The 20,189-nt window shown below is 45.3% G+C and overlaps 1 protein-coding gene across 1 annotated transcript; it reads right to left on the reverse strand.

The window, feature by feature from the left end:
- Positions 1-1,068: 1,068 nt before the first annotated feature.
- LOC125508909 (cinnamoyl-CoA reductase 1-like) lies at positions 1,069-3,493 on the reverse strand. The gene is made up of 5 exons (XM_048673714.1): positions 3,156-3,493; positions 2,910-3,064; positions 2,651-2,836; positions 1,642-1,997; positions 1,069-1,536 (listed from the first exon to the last, which is right to left on the reverse strand). Exons 1-5 carry the CDS (start codon positions 3,307-3,309, stop codon positions 1,314-1,316), a joined length of 1,074 nt encoding a protein of 357 aa, XP_048529671.1. The 5' UTR covers positions 3,310-3,493; the 3' UTR covers positions 1,069-1,313.
- Positions 3,494-20,189: the final 16,696 nt, after the last annotated feature.

The raw sequence follows: 20,189 nt of genomic DNA on the forward strand, positions 1-20,189 counted from the left end.
TGGTTTGTCGTTCAACTATTAAATAGTTCCATATCGCTTTCTTACACCTCACCCCATCAATTTATATACATTTATGATTTCAAATTACTCCGGTGTGCCTTAGGGAGGAAAAGAAATTGGAAGAAGGAATAAATGCCTCTAGAAGAAAAAGAAATTAAAAGAAGGATAAACTCCATTGTGCCAATGAAAATAAGGAATAAATACCTTGGGAGGGAAAGGTATTAAAAAAAATAAAGTTCACACTTCACCGGTTAAAAGGGGAAATTAAAAGAAGGATAAACTCTTCTGTGCCAATTAAAAGTAGGAATAAATGTCTCAGGAAGGAAATGAACTAAAAAAACAAATGATAAACTCCGTTTTTTTTGCGGCAAAAATGATAAACTCCAGTGTGCCCATTAAAAAGAAGGAATGCATGGCTAACTTAAGAATAATATTTGTTAGCACCTGATCAGTTGCTACACTCCCAATCCTATTAGTACGTGTTTTCCTGAAATATAATTTTTCGTGTTATTCAAAACGTGTTGGTGCCTTTTGAAAAATATTAAGTATTTTTGATATCGTATGTGCATTTTAGACTATATGTGTAGTTTTAAGAGAAGTATTCACATATTAAAATAATGTTCATATAGTTTTAAATAATTCACCCTTTTCTTAAAAACATTTCATGCAATTCTGTTCACATGCTAAAAAATGTTTGTAATTTTAAAAATATTCATGCTCTTTAAAACAAATAGTCCATGTGATTTAGAAAGTGTTTATGTGTTTTAAAACAATGTTGATGCATTTTGACAAACAAATATACAACTTAAAAGTGAGTGCGGGTATGAGTGATGGTGATGGACTAGGTGTAGGCCCTAGCTTGGGAAGGGCGGTAGTCATCCCAGCTCAACGAGATTGCTTTTAAAACTATTGGACATTCACTTGCGAGCATGGTTCAATTGTGGGTGTAGGTGTGATGGCTGAGATCATCACCTTTGAGTTAGACCATATTTGAACGCATTGTGTTTTTTCCCATTGCAATGCACGGATATGTTTGCTAGTCTATATAATCTAAAATTGCACATTGCCTGGTTATTGTAGTCCGTGGATTTATATCACTATATATGGATATAACATTGTGTGCATATGTGCGTCATACAGCACTGATCGATCCTTACATATGATCGCCAACCAACCCACCCACTCACGCACGCATGCATGCGCCAATTAAAAGTGCATACGTGTAGGCATATATATGACCGATCGAATGGACAGGCATGTCCCATAGAATTAACTAGCCGACAGCATATATCCCTACCAAATGTAGAGTATAATTAATTACGTAGCAACTGGGCGGGCTTCATCATGAGCTGCTCATGCAGGTTGTCTCGGACGTCGTCGCCTGGCGGTAGCACCGGCAGCATCCCTTTCTCCTGGAGGCTCTTCACCGTCTCGTATATGCTCTGCAGCACCGGCACGAACTCCATCCCCAGGTCCTTGAGCCTCTGGTTCGTGAATTTGTACCCTTTCACCGGTGGGTTCACCTCGTCCTTGCACCTACACACCAAACGCGCATGTGTTAATGATCAAATCAACCGAAAATACCTCGGTAGAACCAGCTAGCGGTGATATATTTTTCCAGTCTGCATGCGACGGACATACTTGGTGGGTACGGGGTACTCGGGGAAGAGCTTGCCGAGGACGCGGCAGAGCTCGCCGCGGTGGAGCGTGGTGCCCTCGGCGCAGATGTAGCGGCCGTGCGCGCCGGGCGCCTCGTAGACGCGGACGTGCGCCTCGGCGACATCCTTGACGTGCACGTACGCCTGCGCCGCGTTCACGTACGTCTTGGCCGACCCCGTCAGGTACTTCATCACGTGCTCCGTGCTCGCGTTCACCGTCGGCTGCAGCAGCGGGCCCAGCACCAGCACCGGGTTCACCACGATCAGCTCGATGCCGCGCTGCCGGGCCGTCTCCAGCGCGTCCTGCTCGGCCACCGTCTTCGCGTAGCAGTACCAGTTCTGCACGCGCGTGACATGGATATCATCATGCATGCTATGATTTAAATATTGCAAAAAAGAAGATGATGATTCTTCTTATCTTTCTTCAAAGAAATGATGAACTTCCACTCAAAAAGTGGATGACCGACCGTGTCCCCAACTGCCGAGCTAGCTACATATATTTTATTCTAGCCGATTTTGGTCTCAACAACAAAAGGAGCGCAAAGGATAGGATCCCAGCCGAGTATATGTGCGGCAGTAGGTAGAGCTAGCAAAAGGTGTTTGGAGTGGCTAAAAATGGCCGCAAGCTAGAATGGTCTTGCAGCTGGTGCAGTGCTTGACGCACTGGCCAAGGAACAATACCTCATTGGCCTCGGTAGGTAAGAAGTCAACGTCGCCCTCTCTATACGTATTCCAGCTTTGCATCCACGTTTGGTGAACCTCGACATTTGTGTACCATCATTGACAGTAATCATACGTATAGTACTACTCCCTCCGTTCCAAATTACTTGTCGTGGTTTTAGTTTAAATTTAAACTAAAACCACGACAAGTAATTTGGAACGGAGGGAGTATTCACAGTAAACATATATTACCGGGTTTCCGAGTTTCAAAGATAAGTAGCAATGGATTATTGTGTCACTGTATGTGAACAAAACAAACAATTACCACGTACCGCTGTCTTTTTGCAGTATTCAAGGTCGCTCCAGCAGGTGTCGTCGACGGGCTTGCTGGGGTCCCTGTTGGGGTTCATGTACACCGTGCCGATGGTGGACGTGAACACTACACGCTTGATGCCCATGTCCGCGGCTGCAGTGATCACATACTTGGTCCCCCGGATCGCCGGCTCGATCATCTTCTCCTGGTAGCCATCGGTCAGAAGTTTAGTTTCCAAGCAGGTTAGCAATTCATCGTGTGGCATCAATGGTACGTACAGGGTCGTCGGTGACCGGGGAAGCGGCGTGGAAGATGCCCTCACAGCCCGTGAACGCCTCGACGAGGGTTTCGGGCTCCATAAGGTCGGCGCGGAGGAGGACGAGGCGGTCGGCGGCGCCGTCGAAGGCTCTCAGGTGGTCATTCTTCGGATCAACTGCCAGAAGTCAGGCGAACGATCGTGTTAGCAGATAATAAGACGAGTGTCTTGCAAGATGAACTCGAGTGTGCTACTATATCACACGTACCAGGGTTGCGAACGGTGCCCCGCACGTTGTAGCCCTTCTGTAGGAGGCGCTTGACGAGCCACGAGGCGATGAAGCCGCCGGCGCCGGTGACGCACACCGTCCGGCCGTGGCCGGGAAGCTCGGCCGGCACGTTGTCTGCCGCCTCGATCGGCATCTCTCTCTTCCTCTCGACTTACTTCCGGATTGGCACGACGTATCCGGGGATGTTGCGAGCAGCTGGTGCCTAGCAAGGTATCGACAGGTCCCAAAGTACGCTGTGTACTCGGAAAACCGTACTGCACAACACTGCGCAGGTAGTAAGTAGAGCTAGGCAGCTGCTGGATATGAGATGAGATAGGGCACTACGCATCGTGGCTATACTTATAGAGGCAGCGAAAGAGAGAGCTGGAGTGGTTCGAGACGGTTGGAAAACCGTGTGGCCCGCATCGACAGGACGGTCGTCGCTCGCTTTGGCGCCGGAGTTGGTGGGAAACTTTCTTTATTTGCCACGGCCAGACTTGGCACCTCGATTTAAGCGTTGCGCATGATTCACAGTAGTACTACATGCGTGCCAGAGCTCATTTGTTTAACGGAGATTAAGCTCCGTGTCATGCTCATAACCAGCCGTTTGCCGGGTCGTACCTACGAACTTAGGCCAGCAGCTTCGTTCATTTAGGGGTTGGTGGTCAGCTACCGACTATAGGAATCGTGATTCATGAGGCGCGTGTGAGAGCCGAAGAAAAGTATTCTCTACGGCGTACTCGTCGTCTGTATGTTGTCATATGTACGTATTTCGTACATGTGCTTTATGTGGGGATCATCGAGGGTCAGTATTCGGTTTCAACTGTCAAGAATGGCCGCCCTAGGTAACGTCATGGTATTTCTCGTCATCGATCAAGCCCATCATGCATATGCATGGACGACGCCATACTCCGTATTTTCCACAAGATAATACTTGGAATTAGAAGATATTCACATTGTAGCTCCCTGATTTCACATTTTAGCCCACTTCAATGACGGTCATATATGTATATATTTTCTGAACCAGGGACAAACCTCTTTTCATTATAAAGAATAGTAAAAAGGCACGTGCGTTGCAACGGGAGAAAAAATACTACACACTCTTAATTTACAAACAATGTTCTATAATCTAAGAATTTGTAACTATTTATTAAATACATGAAGAGTTAAAAAAGTTGTTAAAAAGATACAGGATTTTGAATAACGAAAAGAGTTTTTTTGTCTGAAAAAGAACATTTTTGTATGGTCTCTTGTTGACGTAGGTACTTACGCCCCTATTTCATCACTATTTCTTGCCATACATGTCATACGTATTGGTCCTATTTCATCACTATTTATATCTTATCAAACTTGTCTTTTTTTTTTGTCATGCATGCCTCATTTTTACTTTTTTCATGCATGTCCTCTTTTTTTTCTTATATATAAGAGAATAGCACAACATCTCATATTTATCGGATCTCCTCTGTATTTTCTCTTTTATTTATTTTATAGCAGACATCCCATCTTTATTGAGTCTTTTTATTTCTTGTCATACATGACCTTATTTATTGGGTGTCTCTAACAAATTTATCTTCAATTTCATGTCCAATCCTGATTTTGCTGAGGTGTTCATCTCCAATCTGAATCAGTACCGATATGAAAAAAGATGGCTAATGCATTGTTGATTAACGTTGCAGCCTAGATAGTATTTTTTAAATTATTAATAGGTAAAATAACATCATATTCAAATTCTACATAGTTTTCTAATCAAATTCCATATATAACATGTTAAATTTGGAGTTATGGTTTAGAAGATATGACTATTTTAAAAAACACTTGATATGTATTGCGGGTTTAATATCAGAAACATCTGGGGGGTTTCTACAAAATAACATGACGGACTAAGAATACCTATTTCTTTTATTAGTAGGTATAGATAATGAAAATAGAACTTGTCCAAAACCAGCAAGAGATATATCAAATGGGAAAAGGGAAAAGCGAGTTCAAAGCACTATACTGCAATCAACACACACATCATAGGGCGAAAACTTGATAGCAAAGCAAAAACTATCCTACTAGAGATACAACAAGTATCACAAGTCTAGCAAACACGACTAAAGACACCATCAGTCGCTCAACATAACAAAAGCCTTCAACCAAATCCACGTGCAGAAGTACCCTTGGTTAGCCTCAATGCCTTCTTGCATCGACGCACAAATCCTCAACATAACATTACTCCTGAGAAGAGTACCTCCATATCTCAACGAGTTTGAGTCCCCAGCCTTCTCTAAACCTACCCAAGACATCGGAAAACAATTTCAAACGGAGACCGAGGTAAGTTGAATTTGAAGGTTGCTCTGTTGCGGCAATTCCAAATGCTCCATTAAATGTCGGCCCGCTAAATCGACACCAAGCGAAGAACTACCAAATATTGTTTGGACATAAATCGGTCCCAAAAACTGAGCCCACAGTACACCACATCACTCTAGCAACTTGACATAGAAAGAATAGATTTTGTGAGCTTTCTCTCCCCACAGAACGAACATTTTGGATTACTAGGCCAATTCCTTCCTTTCATTACATACCTAGTTAAAACTGTGTCTTGGAATAGGTGCTAAAGAAATAGCTCTCCAAATCCATCAATAGTCACAATCTGTGTTGATCGGTGAGCGTCAATATCAGAGATCGCAGGGATCCCCTATTAGTAATTCGGCTAGGGGCCAAACGCTTGAGATCACTACAGATATGGAGGCTTTGTTTATCCAGGTGTAGGCCACCGAGGAGGCGTAATACCCTACGTCATGCCTGTGTTCTTGCTTAGATGTGTTTAGAAATGTGTTACAAGCCTTTTTCTCCCCTCCCTCTTGGCTCCGGTTCCATATATTAAGGGGCCAACCACAATTCCTTCTTCTCAACACGCGTGACGTGCCTGGAATCATGTTGGACCCCCCAACACGACTTGCCCGGGTCCTATTAGCCTACACACCGACGTAGTGACACTAGTAGAAAAAGGGGCTTTCGTTCGGGCTTGGCCAGCCCATTTGTAGGATCGAAAGTATGTCTAGAGGGGGGGTGATTAGACTACTTGACCAAATAAAAACTTAACCTTTTCCCAATTTTAGTTCTTGGCAGATTTTAGCTATTGTAGGACAAGTCAAGCAATCATCACACAATTCAAGCAAGCATGCAAAGAGTATATTGGCATCGGAAAGTAAAGCATGCAACTTGCAAGAATGTAAAGGGAAGGGTTTGGAGAATTCAAACGCAATTGGAGACACGGATGTTTTTCCCGTGGTTCGGATAGGTGGTGCTATCCTACATCCACGTTGATGGAGACTTCAACCCACGAAGGGTAACGGTTGCGCGAGTCCACGGAGGGCTCCACCCACGAAGGGTAATGGTTGCGCGAGTCCACGGAGGGCTCCACCCACGAAGGGTCCACGAAGAAGCAACCACCCACGAAGGGTCCACGAAGAAGCAACCTTGTCTATCCCACCATGGCCATCGCCCACGAAGGACTTGCCTCACTAGCGGTAGATCTTCACGAAGTAGGCAATCTCCTTGCCCTTACAAACTCCTTGGTTCAACTCCACAATCTTGTCGGAGGCTCCCAAGTGACACCTAGCCATCTAGGAGACACCACTCTCCAAGAAGTAACAAATGGTGTGTTGATGATGAACTCCTTGCTCTTGTGCTTCATGATAGTCTCCCAACACTCAACTCTCTCTCATAGGATTTGGATTTGGTGGAAAGAAGATTTGAGTGAAAGCAACTTGGGGGAAGCTAAGAGATCACAAGATTCCATATGGTAGGAATGGAATATCTTGGTCTCAACACATGAAGTAGTGGTTCTCTCTCAGAACATATGATGTTGGAATGGTGTGGTGTCTGATGGCTCTCTCCATGAATGAAGAGGAGGTGGAGGGGTATATATAGCCTCCACACAAAATCCAACCGTTACACACAGTTTTCCAATCTCGGTGGGACCGAATCAACAAACTCGGTCGGACCGAAAAGGTAAACCTAGTGACCGTTAGAGATTTTCGGTGGGACTGACATGCAACTCGGTAGGACCGATATGGTTAGGGTTTGGGCATAACGTAATCTCGGTGAGACCGATTACACAAACTCGGTGAGACCGAGTTTGGTAATAAGCTAACCAGAGAGTTGGTCAGGTAAACTCGGTGGGACCGATTTGCTCTTTCGGTGAGACCGAAAAGTTACAAAAAGGAAACAGAGAGTTTACATTGCAATCTCGGTGGGACCGATTCGCTCTTTCGGTGAGACCGAAAAGTTACGAAAGGGAAACAGAGAGTTTGCAATCCCATCTTGGTGAGACCGAGATCCCTATCGGTAGAACCGAATTGCTAGGGTTTGGCAGTGGCTTAATGACAAGTGAAACTCGGTGGCGCCGGATAGAAAGAATCGGTAGGACCGAGTTTGCCTTAGGGTTTAGGTCATATGTGGATATGGGAAAGTAGTTGAGGGTTTTGGAGCATATCACTAAGCACATGAAGCAAGAGGCTCATTAAGCAACACCTCATCCCTCCTTGATAGTATTGGCTTTTCCTAAAGACTCAATGTGATCTTGGATCACTAAAATATAAAATGAAGAGTCTTGAGCTTTTGAGCTTGAGCCAATCCTTTGTCCTTAGCATTTTGAGGGTTCCACTTTCACATCCATGCCATGCCAATCATTGAGCTTTCCTGAAATAGTCATCTTGGAATAGCATTAGCTCAATGAGCTATATGTTGTTATGAATTACCAAAACCACCTAGGGATAGTTGCACTTTCAATCTCCCCCTTTTTGGTAATTGATGAAAACATATAGATCAAAGCTTCGACAAATGATAATAAGCATGAAATATATCGTCGCTTTGAGAAGTATGTGACAAGTAAGAGCTCCCCCTAAATTTGTGCATATTTAAAATTTGCTTTGGACCGCAAATGCACAAAGAGTTAGAGTCATGGGTTACTCTTCCATGTCACATACATCTTGGTGGAGCGCTTAAAATGATAAGAATGAAATACATGCACTGATCACCAAGAATAGTGAATGATCACATAAGATAGATAAGATGATAATATTAAGCAAACATTAAGTGTAGCTTATGATCAAACACGTCAGCATCAATGTCTCACGAGCAAAGACATAGTATCTCACACAAAAGCAAACAAAGTTCAAAAAACCACCAAATAAAACAAGAGAGAATAAAAGCAACACTCTCTCTCGAAGCCTATGATCTATACATTTTCTCCCCCTTTGGCAACAAGTTACCAAAAAGTTCCTAGAAAATGCATAGTGCTAAGTCGACACTCAGGCTTGATCTTCAGGTGGTGGTGGAGTCCGGAGCACTCCAAGGACGAAGCCTTCTGTAGACGTGGTCGGAGTCGAGGCTGAAGTGGACGCTGGAGCTGGTGGAACTGAGGCTGTAGCTGGTGCAGACGTGGTGGCTCTGGGGTCAGCAACTGGCACTGCAGACGACCTCGGACCTCGTGGCACTCTAGCAAAGGCATCAGTTGTAGTCTTGCCTCTCCTCTCCTGCATGTCATCCTGGAGCTGCTCCACTGCAGTCTGAATCTCTGTCACTTTGACATCCAAGTCATAGAACTTTTGTTCCATGATCCTCTCTAAGCTTGCCTGGTTCTGAGTTAGGGTGGCTAGTCCTTGCTCAATCCGCAGGGTGGATGCAATCAAGTAACCAAGCTGCTCTTGTTTGGTTTTTAGGAAATATTCAGATGCCTCCTCTTGAGTAGGCATCTTGGCAGCTTTCTCCTTCCTCGCCTTCTCCTTCTTGGCTTGTGCTTGGGCAGATGATGGCTCATTCTCAGTCATGACCACTTGATTATCTTCAAAGTCTGGACGGATGGGCAGGTGTTCCTTGTCCAATAAGTATATGCCCGTGCCCATCTTAGAGTTGATGAGCTCCTGAATCTGTGGAGCATATCCACAGCTCCTCTTCTGGTCTGCTGCTGTCCTCTTGATTGTTTCAATCATAAGGCTCATGACTTTGAATTTCTATGGCACGTCAAAGATATGCAGCAAGTTGATCGCGTGGCCCCTGATCATCTTGTGATCTCTAGACTTGGGCAATAGGGTGTGCCTAAGAATCCAGTTGATGGTTGGCAGCCCTGACAGAAGATAGTGTACTGAGCCAAACTTGAACGTATCAAGTGCTTCATTTGGAATCTCCTTGTACATGTTTGACATTGAGTTGTGGTCCATCTTCTTCTTGGCATAAATGTCCAAGTCATTGTCATGCTCTTCTGGGGCATTAATCAGCTGAGCCCATTCAGCAACTGTAGACTGGTACCTCGTACCCTCTGACATCCATACAATCCTGCCATTTGGATAGAAATGGGTTGTGGAGTAGAACTGCATGATGAGTTCCTCGTTCCACTTTGTGAGCTTCTGCCCAACAAAGTCCTCTACTCCACATGCCTTGAAGCTGTCCTGCACTCCAGGGTAGTACTCTTCGTTGTCCTTGATGTATTGCCAATCAACCCATCTCATATCACAGACAATTGGCTTCTTGTCTAGCAGCACTGTCTCATAAAAGTCTTGCTGCTCCTTGGTGTGAAACCTATAGTCAACTGCAGTCCTTCTCCTTGAAGCATACGGGTCTGCTTCTCTCCACTTCCGGAGCCCTGAATCTCTCCTGAGTTTCATATCCTTAGCCACAGGATGAGCATCGTTGTGGTCTGGGATCTTGGGCTTGAGCTTTCTAAGAACATTCTCTTCTTCTTCTTCTGCAGCTTCAGGCACTGGGGCCTTGTTCTTCTCAGTAGCTGGGATGCTTCTTGTGTTCCTCTTTGGCTTTGGCTTTGGAGCTGGCTTGGCCTTGGAAGCAGCTGCCCCTGTTCTTATGGCATCACCCATCAGCTTGGGTGCCTTAGGTGCTGGTGCAGCTACCTCTTCTTCTTCCTCCTCATCTTCCATGATGAAAGCCTTGCCAAGCACTCTGGCTACAGTTTTCTTCACCCTTTCTTTCCTCTTCTTGCCTTCAGCAGCAACTGGCTCAATGGGAGTGGGCTTCTCAGTTGAAGCTCTGGCCTTTGACATAGGCTGCCTGCCTGCTGGCCTTTTGATCTTCATCCCTGGTTTTATGCCCTGTGCTGGCTCAACTCTCTTGGAAGTTGCTTCCTCTTCTGCCACATAATCCTCATCTTCTGAGTCTGAGGTTCTCTTCTTTCTCTGTCTTGTGGCAGCTTTAGGCAGATTGCTAGGGGTGCTCCTGCTGCCATCATCTGAGGAACTTGAGGGACTAGTGCCCTCACTCATCTGCACTTGCTGCTCTGACAAGTTCTGGCTATCACTTTGGTCTGACATGATGCAAACTCTGACTGCTGACCCTGTGAATAGGTTATAGATGAGATAGAGTGGATGAGCATCACAAAATGCAGAGATTTTTGCAAAAGAATAATTCAAAAACTTAGTTTTAGTTTCCCACTGAAAGCATCTCGGATCTACCGATTTCTAAACTCGGTGATACCGAAGCAGTTTTGGCACCTAAACTAGTGAACTCGGCTAGACTGAATCACAGTTCGGTGGCACCGAGACTGCTAGGGTTTCACAGAGTTCCAAAATTGGTCACACCGATAAGTAATTCTCGGTCAGACCGAGTCTCACTTGTGCAATGGCATAAGCCAAATCGGTGGGACCGAGTTTTTCAACTCGGTGGGTCCAAGATGGTTTCGGTGGAAACCTAACCCTAAAATTTTCGAATTAAACCTAATCTACGAGTTCATTGACTGGATAGAAGTTTAACAAACGTGGCAAGAATCATGATGATCACAATGTGCTAAGAATCGGATTGGGGAATAGCACAAAGATCGAGTCCATACCCTAGTTCGGCGGAGACTCGCTACGGCGGCAACGGTGAGGTTGAATTTCCATTGACGGTGACGGAGACCAGCGACTGGAGGCGGCTAGCGGTGAGGAGACGATCCGGAGACCAAGTTGGCAGAGCAGGCTATCGCGCGGGCGAAGGGGTTCGGAGAAATTTCCAAATTTTTGCCCGTGACTGTATATAGCCCGACCCTGTCGGTGTGACCGAGTGGAACAACTCGGTGGCACCGAGATGCAAAACTGTATACAGTTGTTGCAACTCGGTGTGACCGAATGGTTCAAATCGGTTGCACCGAGATCGAAAACCTAGATCAACTTAATGATCTCGGTAGGACCGAAAGTAGGGTATCGGTCAGACCGAGAATCATAAAGAGGTTTTGGAAGTTTAAGTCTATGACGAATCGGGGACTCCGAGCGCTCCTCACACAGAGTGGTTCGAATCTGACTTGATCAAATTTTGTGATGTAGCATGAATAGAGTTTGAGACGAGAAAAGCATAGATAGCTAGAGGAGGTTCTTAGGCATTCTTGTCCATCCACTTGGCAAAAGGAAATAAAACCAAACAATCAAAACAACAAGTGGATGTCCTCGAATGAGTAAAATATGCAACCAACATGCTCACACAATAAGATGGCAAATGGAATATGTGACAAGGCATGCACAACCAATTCTAGCATCTATCAAGCAATTTGCGATGACAAGGTCATCTATATATGAGTATATTGACTTAGGAGTCAAGTGAGAACACTTGATCATAGGTCATACTCATCGTTTAAGCTCAAGTGGGGTTACCACTTTTACATAAAGCATTGTTGTGTTCACATCTTTAGAGTTGCTTTAGCTCAAGTCTTAGAGTAAAGCTCCCCCTAGATGTGATATCCCTCCTTAGAGGGATGAACTAACGTCGGGTTTTGTCGATGATGACTTCATGTAGATGTTGAAGATGTGGATGCTCAATGTTGATGTAGATCACTTGGAGCTATCCATTTGAGTGAATTGCACTTTCAATACCTACATGGGTTAGTCCCACAAGGAACAAACAAGGATATCCATAGACATAGAGTGATCCACACACAAGATGATGTCCATGAAAACTTTTAGGTTACCTTGTCCCTTGTCTTACCAACAAGAGGGTTTGTGACTCCTTGAACTAGTGCAAGATGTGGAAGTTGATTGCACTTTTTCTTGCCAAAATGATAAGAGTGAAGTATGTTGGCGGAGTCACCCTCAAGAACTCTCTAGTTCTTCTTCTTTTGGATCCACACCATCTTGATGGGAATCCTTGGAGTTGTAGTCGTACTTGATGAAGTGGAACTTGAAGTAGTCTTGGGAATCCACTTGACTAAGGTCTTAGGAGCTTCTTCAAATGCATCAATTTCCTCTTGAAGCTTGTCCTTGCCTTTTTGCTTGTAGTCTTGTGGTGGAAGATCATCTTGAGCTTGTGTCCCCTTGAAAGAAGTATCATACTTCTCTTGTTGAGGAACAAACTTTGTCTTGGGGTATTGATCTTCTTCCCACTCAACTCCATTGGCATTGAACTTTCATTCAAAACTAACACCTTGATTCTTCCGGTGCATTCCTTGCTTGCGCACAATTTCCTTGAATTGCTTACTCCCGGCAAGGCTTTTGTACACTCCTTTCTCTATAATTCCCTTCAATAAGCTATTTTCTTGCTCAAGTGTAACTTGGCTAAGAGAATCATTAGTGGAATCAAGAGAACTACTAGAAGCAACAATATTGGATTTAGCATGATCATTGTTACTGCTAGAGGAAGAATCTTTCTTGTTCTTGTTACTAGACTTGACTTGAGGCATGTGAGTGGATAAGAGTAAACGCTTGGCAATGTAAGAAGAACTTTTCTTGCGGAGATCATCATTGATTGCTTTTAAGAACTCATGCTCTTGCTCAAGATTGAGCTTTTCAAAGCGTAATTTCTCATGAGCTCTTAAAAGTTCTCGGTGATCTTCGAAGATAGTTTCATGAACTAACTTAAGAGTGTTTAGTTCTTTAGTTAGAGCCTCAATCTTCTCCTTATCATTGTCATTCATTTTATCTTGATTAGCATGATTAATTGACGTTTCATCATAGTATTCATCACTAGAGTTGTCAACAAGCAAATCATCACCTAACAAGTCATCTTCATCACTATTGAAATCAACATACTCGGGGTGTGTTACCTTAGGACCTTTGGCCATGAAGCATCTTCCAATTCCTTCATTTGGTGAGTCAAATATGTCGTAGGAGTTGGTTGACACAAGTGCTAGACCGGCAACACCTTCATCTTGAGTATCTTCGGCGTCGGAGTGATAACTTCTCTCGGAGTGGCTGTCGGAGTCGGAGCCGGATACCCATTCACCAACATGAGTTTGATGTCTTTGTTTTGTGTAGCTCCTTGATAATTTTTCCTTCCTTTTCGAATCCTTACTTCTCCGTGAGTATCTTCGTTCATAACGATCATCTCTACTCCTTCTCTCTCTTGGTGGTGATTCTTTGCTTCTTCTTTTTGGAGAATCTTCTCTTCTCTTGTAGGGAGCCGTACACTCATTGGAATAGTGTCCGGGTCTTCCACAACTGTAGCAGTTCCGCTCTTGACTAGAAGATCTTTTGTCATTGTAGGACCTTGACTTGAAGCTTTTATCTTTGCTTCTACTCTTGTAGAACTTATTGAAGTTCTTCACCATTAAGCTCAATTCTTCATTGAAGTTTTGTTTCTCACTTGATGATGTAGGGGCTTCACATGAGGCTTTGTAGGCACCACTTGATTTGTTGTGAAGTTCCTCTTTATCCTTAAGTGACATCTCATGAGCAACAATTCTTCCAATCACCTCCGTTGGCTTGAGATCTTTGTAATTGGGCATCATTTGGATCAATGTGCACACGGTATCATATTTTCCATCCAAGGCTCTTAGAATCTTCTTGATGATGAATCTATCGGTCATCTCTTCACTTCCTAAGCCGGCAATCTCATTTGTGATGAGAGCAAGCCTAGAGTACATTTCAGCGACACCTTCACCATCCTTCATTTTGAACTTGTCAAGTTGACTTTGAAGCACATCCAACTTGGATTCCTTGACGGAGTCGGTACCTTCGTGCATATCAATCAAAGTGTCCCAAATTTCCTTTACATTCTCAAGACGGCTGACTTTGTTGAATTCTTTGGGGCACAATCCGTTGAAGAGAATATCACAAGATTGAGCATTGTATTGCAACATCTTCAACTCATCCGCGGTAGCTTCACGGTTTGGTTCTTTCCCATCAAAGAAGTCACCTTGCAAACCAACACACACAATAGCCCAAACGGCGGGGTTATGTCCAAGAATATGCATTTTCATTTTATGCTTCCAACTAGCAAAATTAGTACCATCAAAGTAAGGACCTCTACGGTGATAATTTCCCTCGCTAGACGCCATACTCTCCTAGGTTGTGAAACCAAGGCTATGACCACCAAAAGCTATGGAGATCAAAGCAAATGGAGACCAAAGCTCTGATACCACTTGTAGGATCGAAAGTATGTCTAGAGGGGGGGGGGGGTGATTAGACTACTTGACCAAATAAAAACTTAACCTTTTCCCAATTTTAGTTCTTGGCAGATTTTAGCTATTGTAGGACAAGTCAAGCAATCATCACACAATTCAAGCAAGCATGCAAAGAGTATATTGGCAGCGGAAAGTAAAGCATGCAACTTGCAAGAATGTAAAGGGAAGGGTTTGGAGAATTCAAACGCAATTGGAGACACGGATGTTTTTCCCGTGGTTCGGATAGGTGGTGCTATCCTACATCCACGTTGACGGAGACTTCAACCCACGAAGGGTAACGGTTGCGCGAGTCCACGGAGGGCTCCACCCACGAAGGGTAATGGTTGCGCGAGTCCACGGAGGGCTCCACCCACGAAGGGTCCACGAAGAAGCAACCACCCACGAAGGGTCCACGAAGAAGCAACCTTGTCTATCCCACCATGGCCATCGCCCAAAGGACTTGCCTCACTAGCGGTAGATCTTCACGAAGTAGGCGAATCTCCTTGCCCTTACAAACTCCTTGGTTCAACTCCACAATTTGTCGGAGGCTCCCAAGTAACACCTAGCCAATCTAGGAGACACCACTCTCCAAGAAGTAACAAATGGTGTGTAGGTAATGAACTCCTTACTCTTGTGCTTCAAATGATAGTCTCCCCAACACTCAACTCTCTCTCATAGGATTTGGATCTGGTGGAAAGAAGGTTTGAGTGGAAAGCAACTTGGGGAAAGCTAGAGATCAAGATTCATATGGTAGGAATGGAATATCTTGGCCTCAACACATGAGTAGGTAGTTCTCTCTCAGAAATAGGATGCTGGAAGTGTAGGCTTAGTCTGATGGCTCTCTCCACGAATGAAGAGGAGGTGGAGGGGTATATATAGCCTCCACACAAAATCCAACCGTTACACACAGTTTTCCAATCTCGGTGGGACCGAATCAACAAACTCGGTCGGACCGAAAAGGTAAACCTAGTGACCGTTAGAGATTTTTGGTGGGACTGACATGCAACTCGGTAGGACCGATATGGTTAGGGTTTGGGCATAACGTAATCTCGGTGAGACCAATTACACAAACTCGGTGAGACCGAGTTTCGTAATAAGCTAACCAGAGAGTTGGTCAGGTAAACTCGGTGGGACCGATTTGCTCTTTCGGTGAGACTGAAAAGTTACAAAAAGGAAACAGAGAGTTTATACTGCAATCTCGGTGGGACCGATTCGCTCTTTCGGTGAGACCGAAAAGTTACGAAAGGGAAATAGAGAGTTTGCAATCCCATCTCGGTGAGACCGAGATCCCTATCGGTAGAACCGAATTGCTAGGGTTTGGCAGTGGCTTATGACAAGTGAAACTCGGTGGCGCCGGATAGAAAGAATCGATAGGACCGAGTTTGGCTTAGGGTTTAGGTCATATGTGGATATGGGAAAGTAGTTGAGGGTTTTGGAGCATATCACTAAGCACATGAAGCAAGAGGCTCATTAAGCAACACCTCATCCCTCCTTGATAGTATTGGCTTTTCCTAAAGACTCAATGTGATCTTGGATCACTAAAATATAAAATGAAGAGTCTTGAGCTTTTGAGCTTGAGCCAATCCTTTGTCCTTAGCATTTTGAGGGTTCCACTTTCACATCCATGCCATGCCAATCATTGAGCTTTCCTGAAATAGTCATCTTGGAATAGCATTAGCTCAATGAGCTATATGTTGTTATGAATTACCAAAACCACCTAGGGATAGTTGCACTTTCACCATTAGTCCCGGTTCTGCCACGAACCAGGACCAATGGAGGCATTTGTCCCGGTTCGTGAGCCCAGGGGGCCGGCCGGGGCCTCGTGGGCATTGGTCCTGGTTCGTCTGGGCCCATTTGTCCCGGTTCTTGGCATGAACCGCGACCAATGGGCCTCGCTCCTGGCCCACAACCATTGGTCCCGGTTCGTGGCAGGAACTGGGACAGAAGGGTGTCCTTTAGTCCCGGTTCCAGCCACGAACTGGGACCAATGAGCTGCCTATATATACCCCATCGCTGGCGAGCAGAGCACTTCACAGTGCTCTGTTTTTTGCTGGCCGGTGAGGGGGAGGGCATTGGGTGCTCTAGCTCACCTCCTATGCACATGAGGTGTTCGATGAAATGCCCGAGCCACATTAGTTAAGCTTTCTCCTCTCGAAGCTCGACCTCCGGGCTCCATTTTTTTCGAGATTTGTCTAGGTTTAGCGGTCCGTCACGCCCCATCCTCGTCTTCACCGCCGTCGATCGCCCATGCCGATCTCGTCGCCGGCACCACCGTGGTGAGCCTCTTGTTCTTATCTTCTTTCTGAAAGAAAAAAATCTTACTTTAGATACATACTTGTCTAATTTTCTTACTTTTGACACACATAGTTATGTATAATGCACGCAGATGAACCGGCAATGGATGTACGGTGATAGACACACCTCTGAGTACATTAAGGGCCTGTATAATTTTCTCGAAGTGGCTGAGGCAAACAAGCAGAATGGTTTTATGTGTTGTCCATGCCCTAATTGTGGGAATACGAGGTCTTACTCTGACATGAAAATCCTTCACACCCACCTGCTTTATAAGGGTTTCATGCCACACTATAATGTTTGGACGAAGCACAGAGAAATAGGGGTTATGATGGAAGACAACGAAGAAGAGGAGGACGATGACAACCATGTGCCCCCTGAATACGGTGATGCTGCAACGGGGGAAGCTGAAGATCAAGAGGAAGCTGAAGGTCCAGAGGAACCAGACGATGTGCCCGATGATGATCTCCGTTGGGTCATTGTTGATGCAAGGGAAAAGTGCAAAAGTGAAAAGGAGAAGTTGAAGTTCGATCGCATGTTAGAGGATCACAAAAAACGGTTATACCCCAATTGCGAAGATGGCAACACAAAGCTCGGTACCGTACTGGAATTGCTGCAGTGGAAGGCAGAGAATGCTGTGCCTGACAAAGGATTTGAGAAGCTACTGAAAATATTGAAGAAGAAGCTTCCAAAGGATAACGAATTGCCCGACAGTACGTACGCAGCAAAGAAGGTCGTATGCCCTCTAGGATTGGAGGTGGAGAATGTACATGCATGCCCTAATGACTGCATCCTCTACCGCGGTGCGTACAAGGATTTGAACGCATGCCCGGTATGCGGTGCATTGCGGTATAAGATCAGACGAGATGACCCTGGTGATGTTGAGGGCGAGCCCCGCAGAAGAGGGTTCCTGCGAAGGTGATGTGGTATGCTCCTATAATAGCACGGTTGAAATGACTGTTCAGAAACAAAGAGCATGCCAAGTTGATGCGATGGCACAGTGAGGACCGTAAGAAAGATGGGAAGTTGAGAGCACCCGTTGACGGGTCGTAGTGGAGAAAAATTGAGAGAAAGTTCTGGGCTGAGTTTGCAAGTGACCCAAGGAACGTATGGTTTGCTTTAAGCGTGGATGGCATTAATCCTTTCGGGGAGTAGAGCAGCAATCACAACACCTGGCCCATGACTCTATCTATGTATAACCTTCCTCCTTGGATGCGCATGAAGCGGAAGTTCATTATGATGCCAATTCTCATCCAAGGCCCTAAGCAACCCGGCAATGACATTGATGTGTACCTAAGGCCATTAGTTGAAGAACTATTACTGCTGTGGAATGGAACAGGTGTACGTGCGTGGGATGAGCACATGGGGGAAGAATTTGACCTAAAGGCGTTGCTATTCGTGACCATCAATGATTGGCCCGCTCTCAGTAACCTTTCAGGACAGACAAACAAGGGATACCACGCATGCACGCACTGTTTAGCTGACACCGAAAGTATATACCTGGACAGATGCAGGAAGAATGTGTACCTGGGCCATCGTCGATTTCTCCCGACCAACCATCAATGTCGAAAGAAAGGCAAGCATTTCAAAGGCGAGGCAGATCACCGGAAGAAGCCCGCCATGCGTATCGGTGATCATGTACTTGTTGGGGAACGTAGTAATTTCAAAAAAATTCCTACGCACACGCAAGGTCATGGTGATGCACAGCAACGAGAGGGGCGAGTGTTGTCTACGTACCCTCGTAGACCGGAAGCGGAAGCGTTATAACAACGCGGTTGATGTAGTCGAACGTCTTCACGGCCTGACCGATCAAGCACCGAAACTACGGCACCTCTGAGTTTTTGCGCACGTTCAGCTCGATGACGATCCCCGGACTCTGATCCAGCAAAGTGTCGGGGATGAGTTCCGTCAGCACGACGGCGTGGTGACGATCTTGATGTTCTACCGTCGCAGGGCTTCGCCTAAGCACCGCTACAATATTATCGAGGATTATGGTGGAGGGGGCACCGCACACGGCTAAGAGATCAATGATAAATTGTTGTGTCTCTGGGGTGCCCCCTTGCCCCCGTATATAAAGGAGTGGAGGAGGGGCTGGCCAAGGAGGGTGGCGCGCCCAGGGGGGGGAGTCCAACTCCCACCGGGAGTAGGACTCCCCTTTTTCCTATTAGGAGTAGGAGAGGGAAGGAAGAGGAAGGAGGGAGGAAGGAAAGGGGGGCCAGCCCCCCTCCCAATTCGGATTGGGCTTGGGGGGGGCGCCCCCTCCCTTGCTCCTTTCCCCTCCTTTCCACTAAGGCCCAATAAGGCCCATATACCTCCCGGGGGGTTCCGATAACCTCTCGGTGATCCGGTATTGTCCCAATCTTACCCGGAACCTTTTCCGGTGTCCAAATATAGTCGTCCAATATATCGATCTTTATGTCTCGACCATTTCGAGACTCCTCGTCAAGTCCGTGATCACATCCGGGATTTCGAACAACCTTCGGTACATCAAAATATATAAACTCATAATGAAACTGTCATCGTAACGTTAAGCGTGCGGACCCTACGGGTTCGAGAACAATGTAGACATGACCGAGACACGTCTCCGGTCAATAACCAATAGCGGAAACTGGATGCTCATATTGGCTCCTACATATTCTACGAAGATCTTTATTGGTCAGACCGCATAACAACATACATTGTTCCCTTTGTCATCGGTATATTACTTGCCCGAGATTCGATCGTCGGTATCTCAATGCCTAGTTCAATCTCATTACCAGCAAGTCTCTTTACTCATTCCGTAATACATCATCTTGCAACTAACTTATTAGTTGCATTGCTTGCAAGGCTTAAGTGATGTGTATTACCGAGAGGGCCCAGAGATACCTCTTCGACAATCGGAGCAACAAATCCTAATCTCGAAATACGCCAACCCAACATGTACCTTTGGAGACACCTGTAGAGCACCTTTATAATCACCCAGTTACGTTGTGACGTTTGGTAGCACACAAAGTGTTCCTCCGGTAAACGGGAGTTGCATAATCTCATAGTCATAGGAACATGTATAAGTCATGAAGAAAGCAATAGCAACATACTAAACGATCGGGTGCTAAGCTAATGGAATGGGTCATGTCAATCACATCATTCCCCTAATGATGTGATCCCGTTAATCAAATGACAACTCATGTCTATGGTTAGGAAACATAACCATCTTCGATTAACGAGCTAGTCAAGTAGAGGCATACTAGTGACACTTTGTTTGTCTATGTATTCACACAAGTATTACGTTTCCGGTTAATACAATTCTAGCATGAATAATAAACATTTATCATGATATAAGGAAATAAATAATAACTTTATTATTGCCTCTAGGGCATATTTCCTTCAGTATCCCACTTGCACTAGAGTCAATAATCTAT

Source organism: Triticum urartu, chromosome 5 (genome assembly GCF_003073215.2).
Source record: "Triticum urartu cultivar G1812 chromosome 5, Tu2.1, whole genome shotgun sequence".
In the NCBI taxonomy this organism is placed as follows: Eukaryota; Viridiplantae; Streptophyta; class Magnoliopsida; order Poales; family Poaceae; genus Triticum; species Triticum urartu.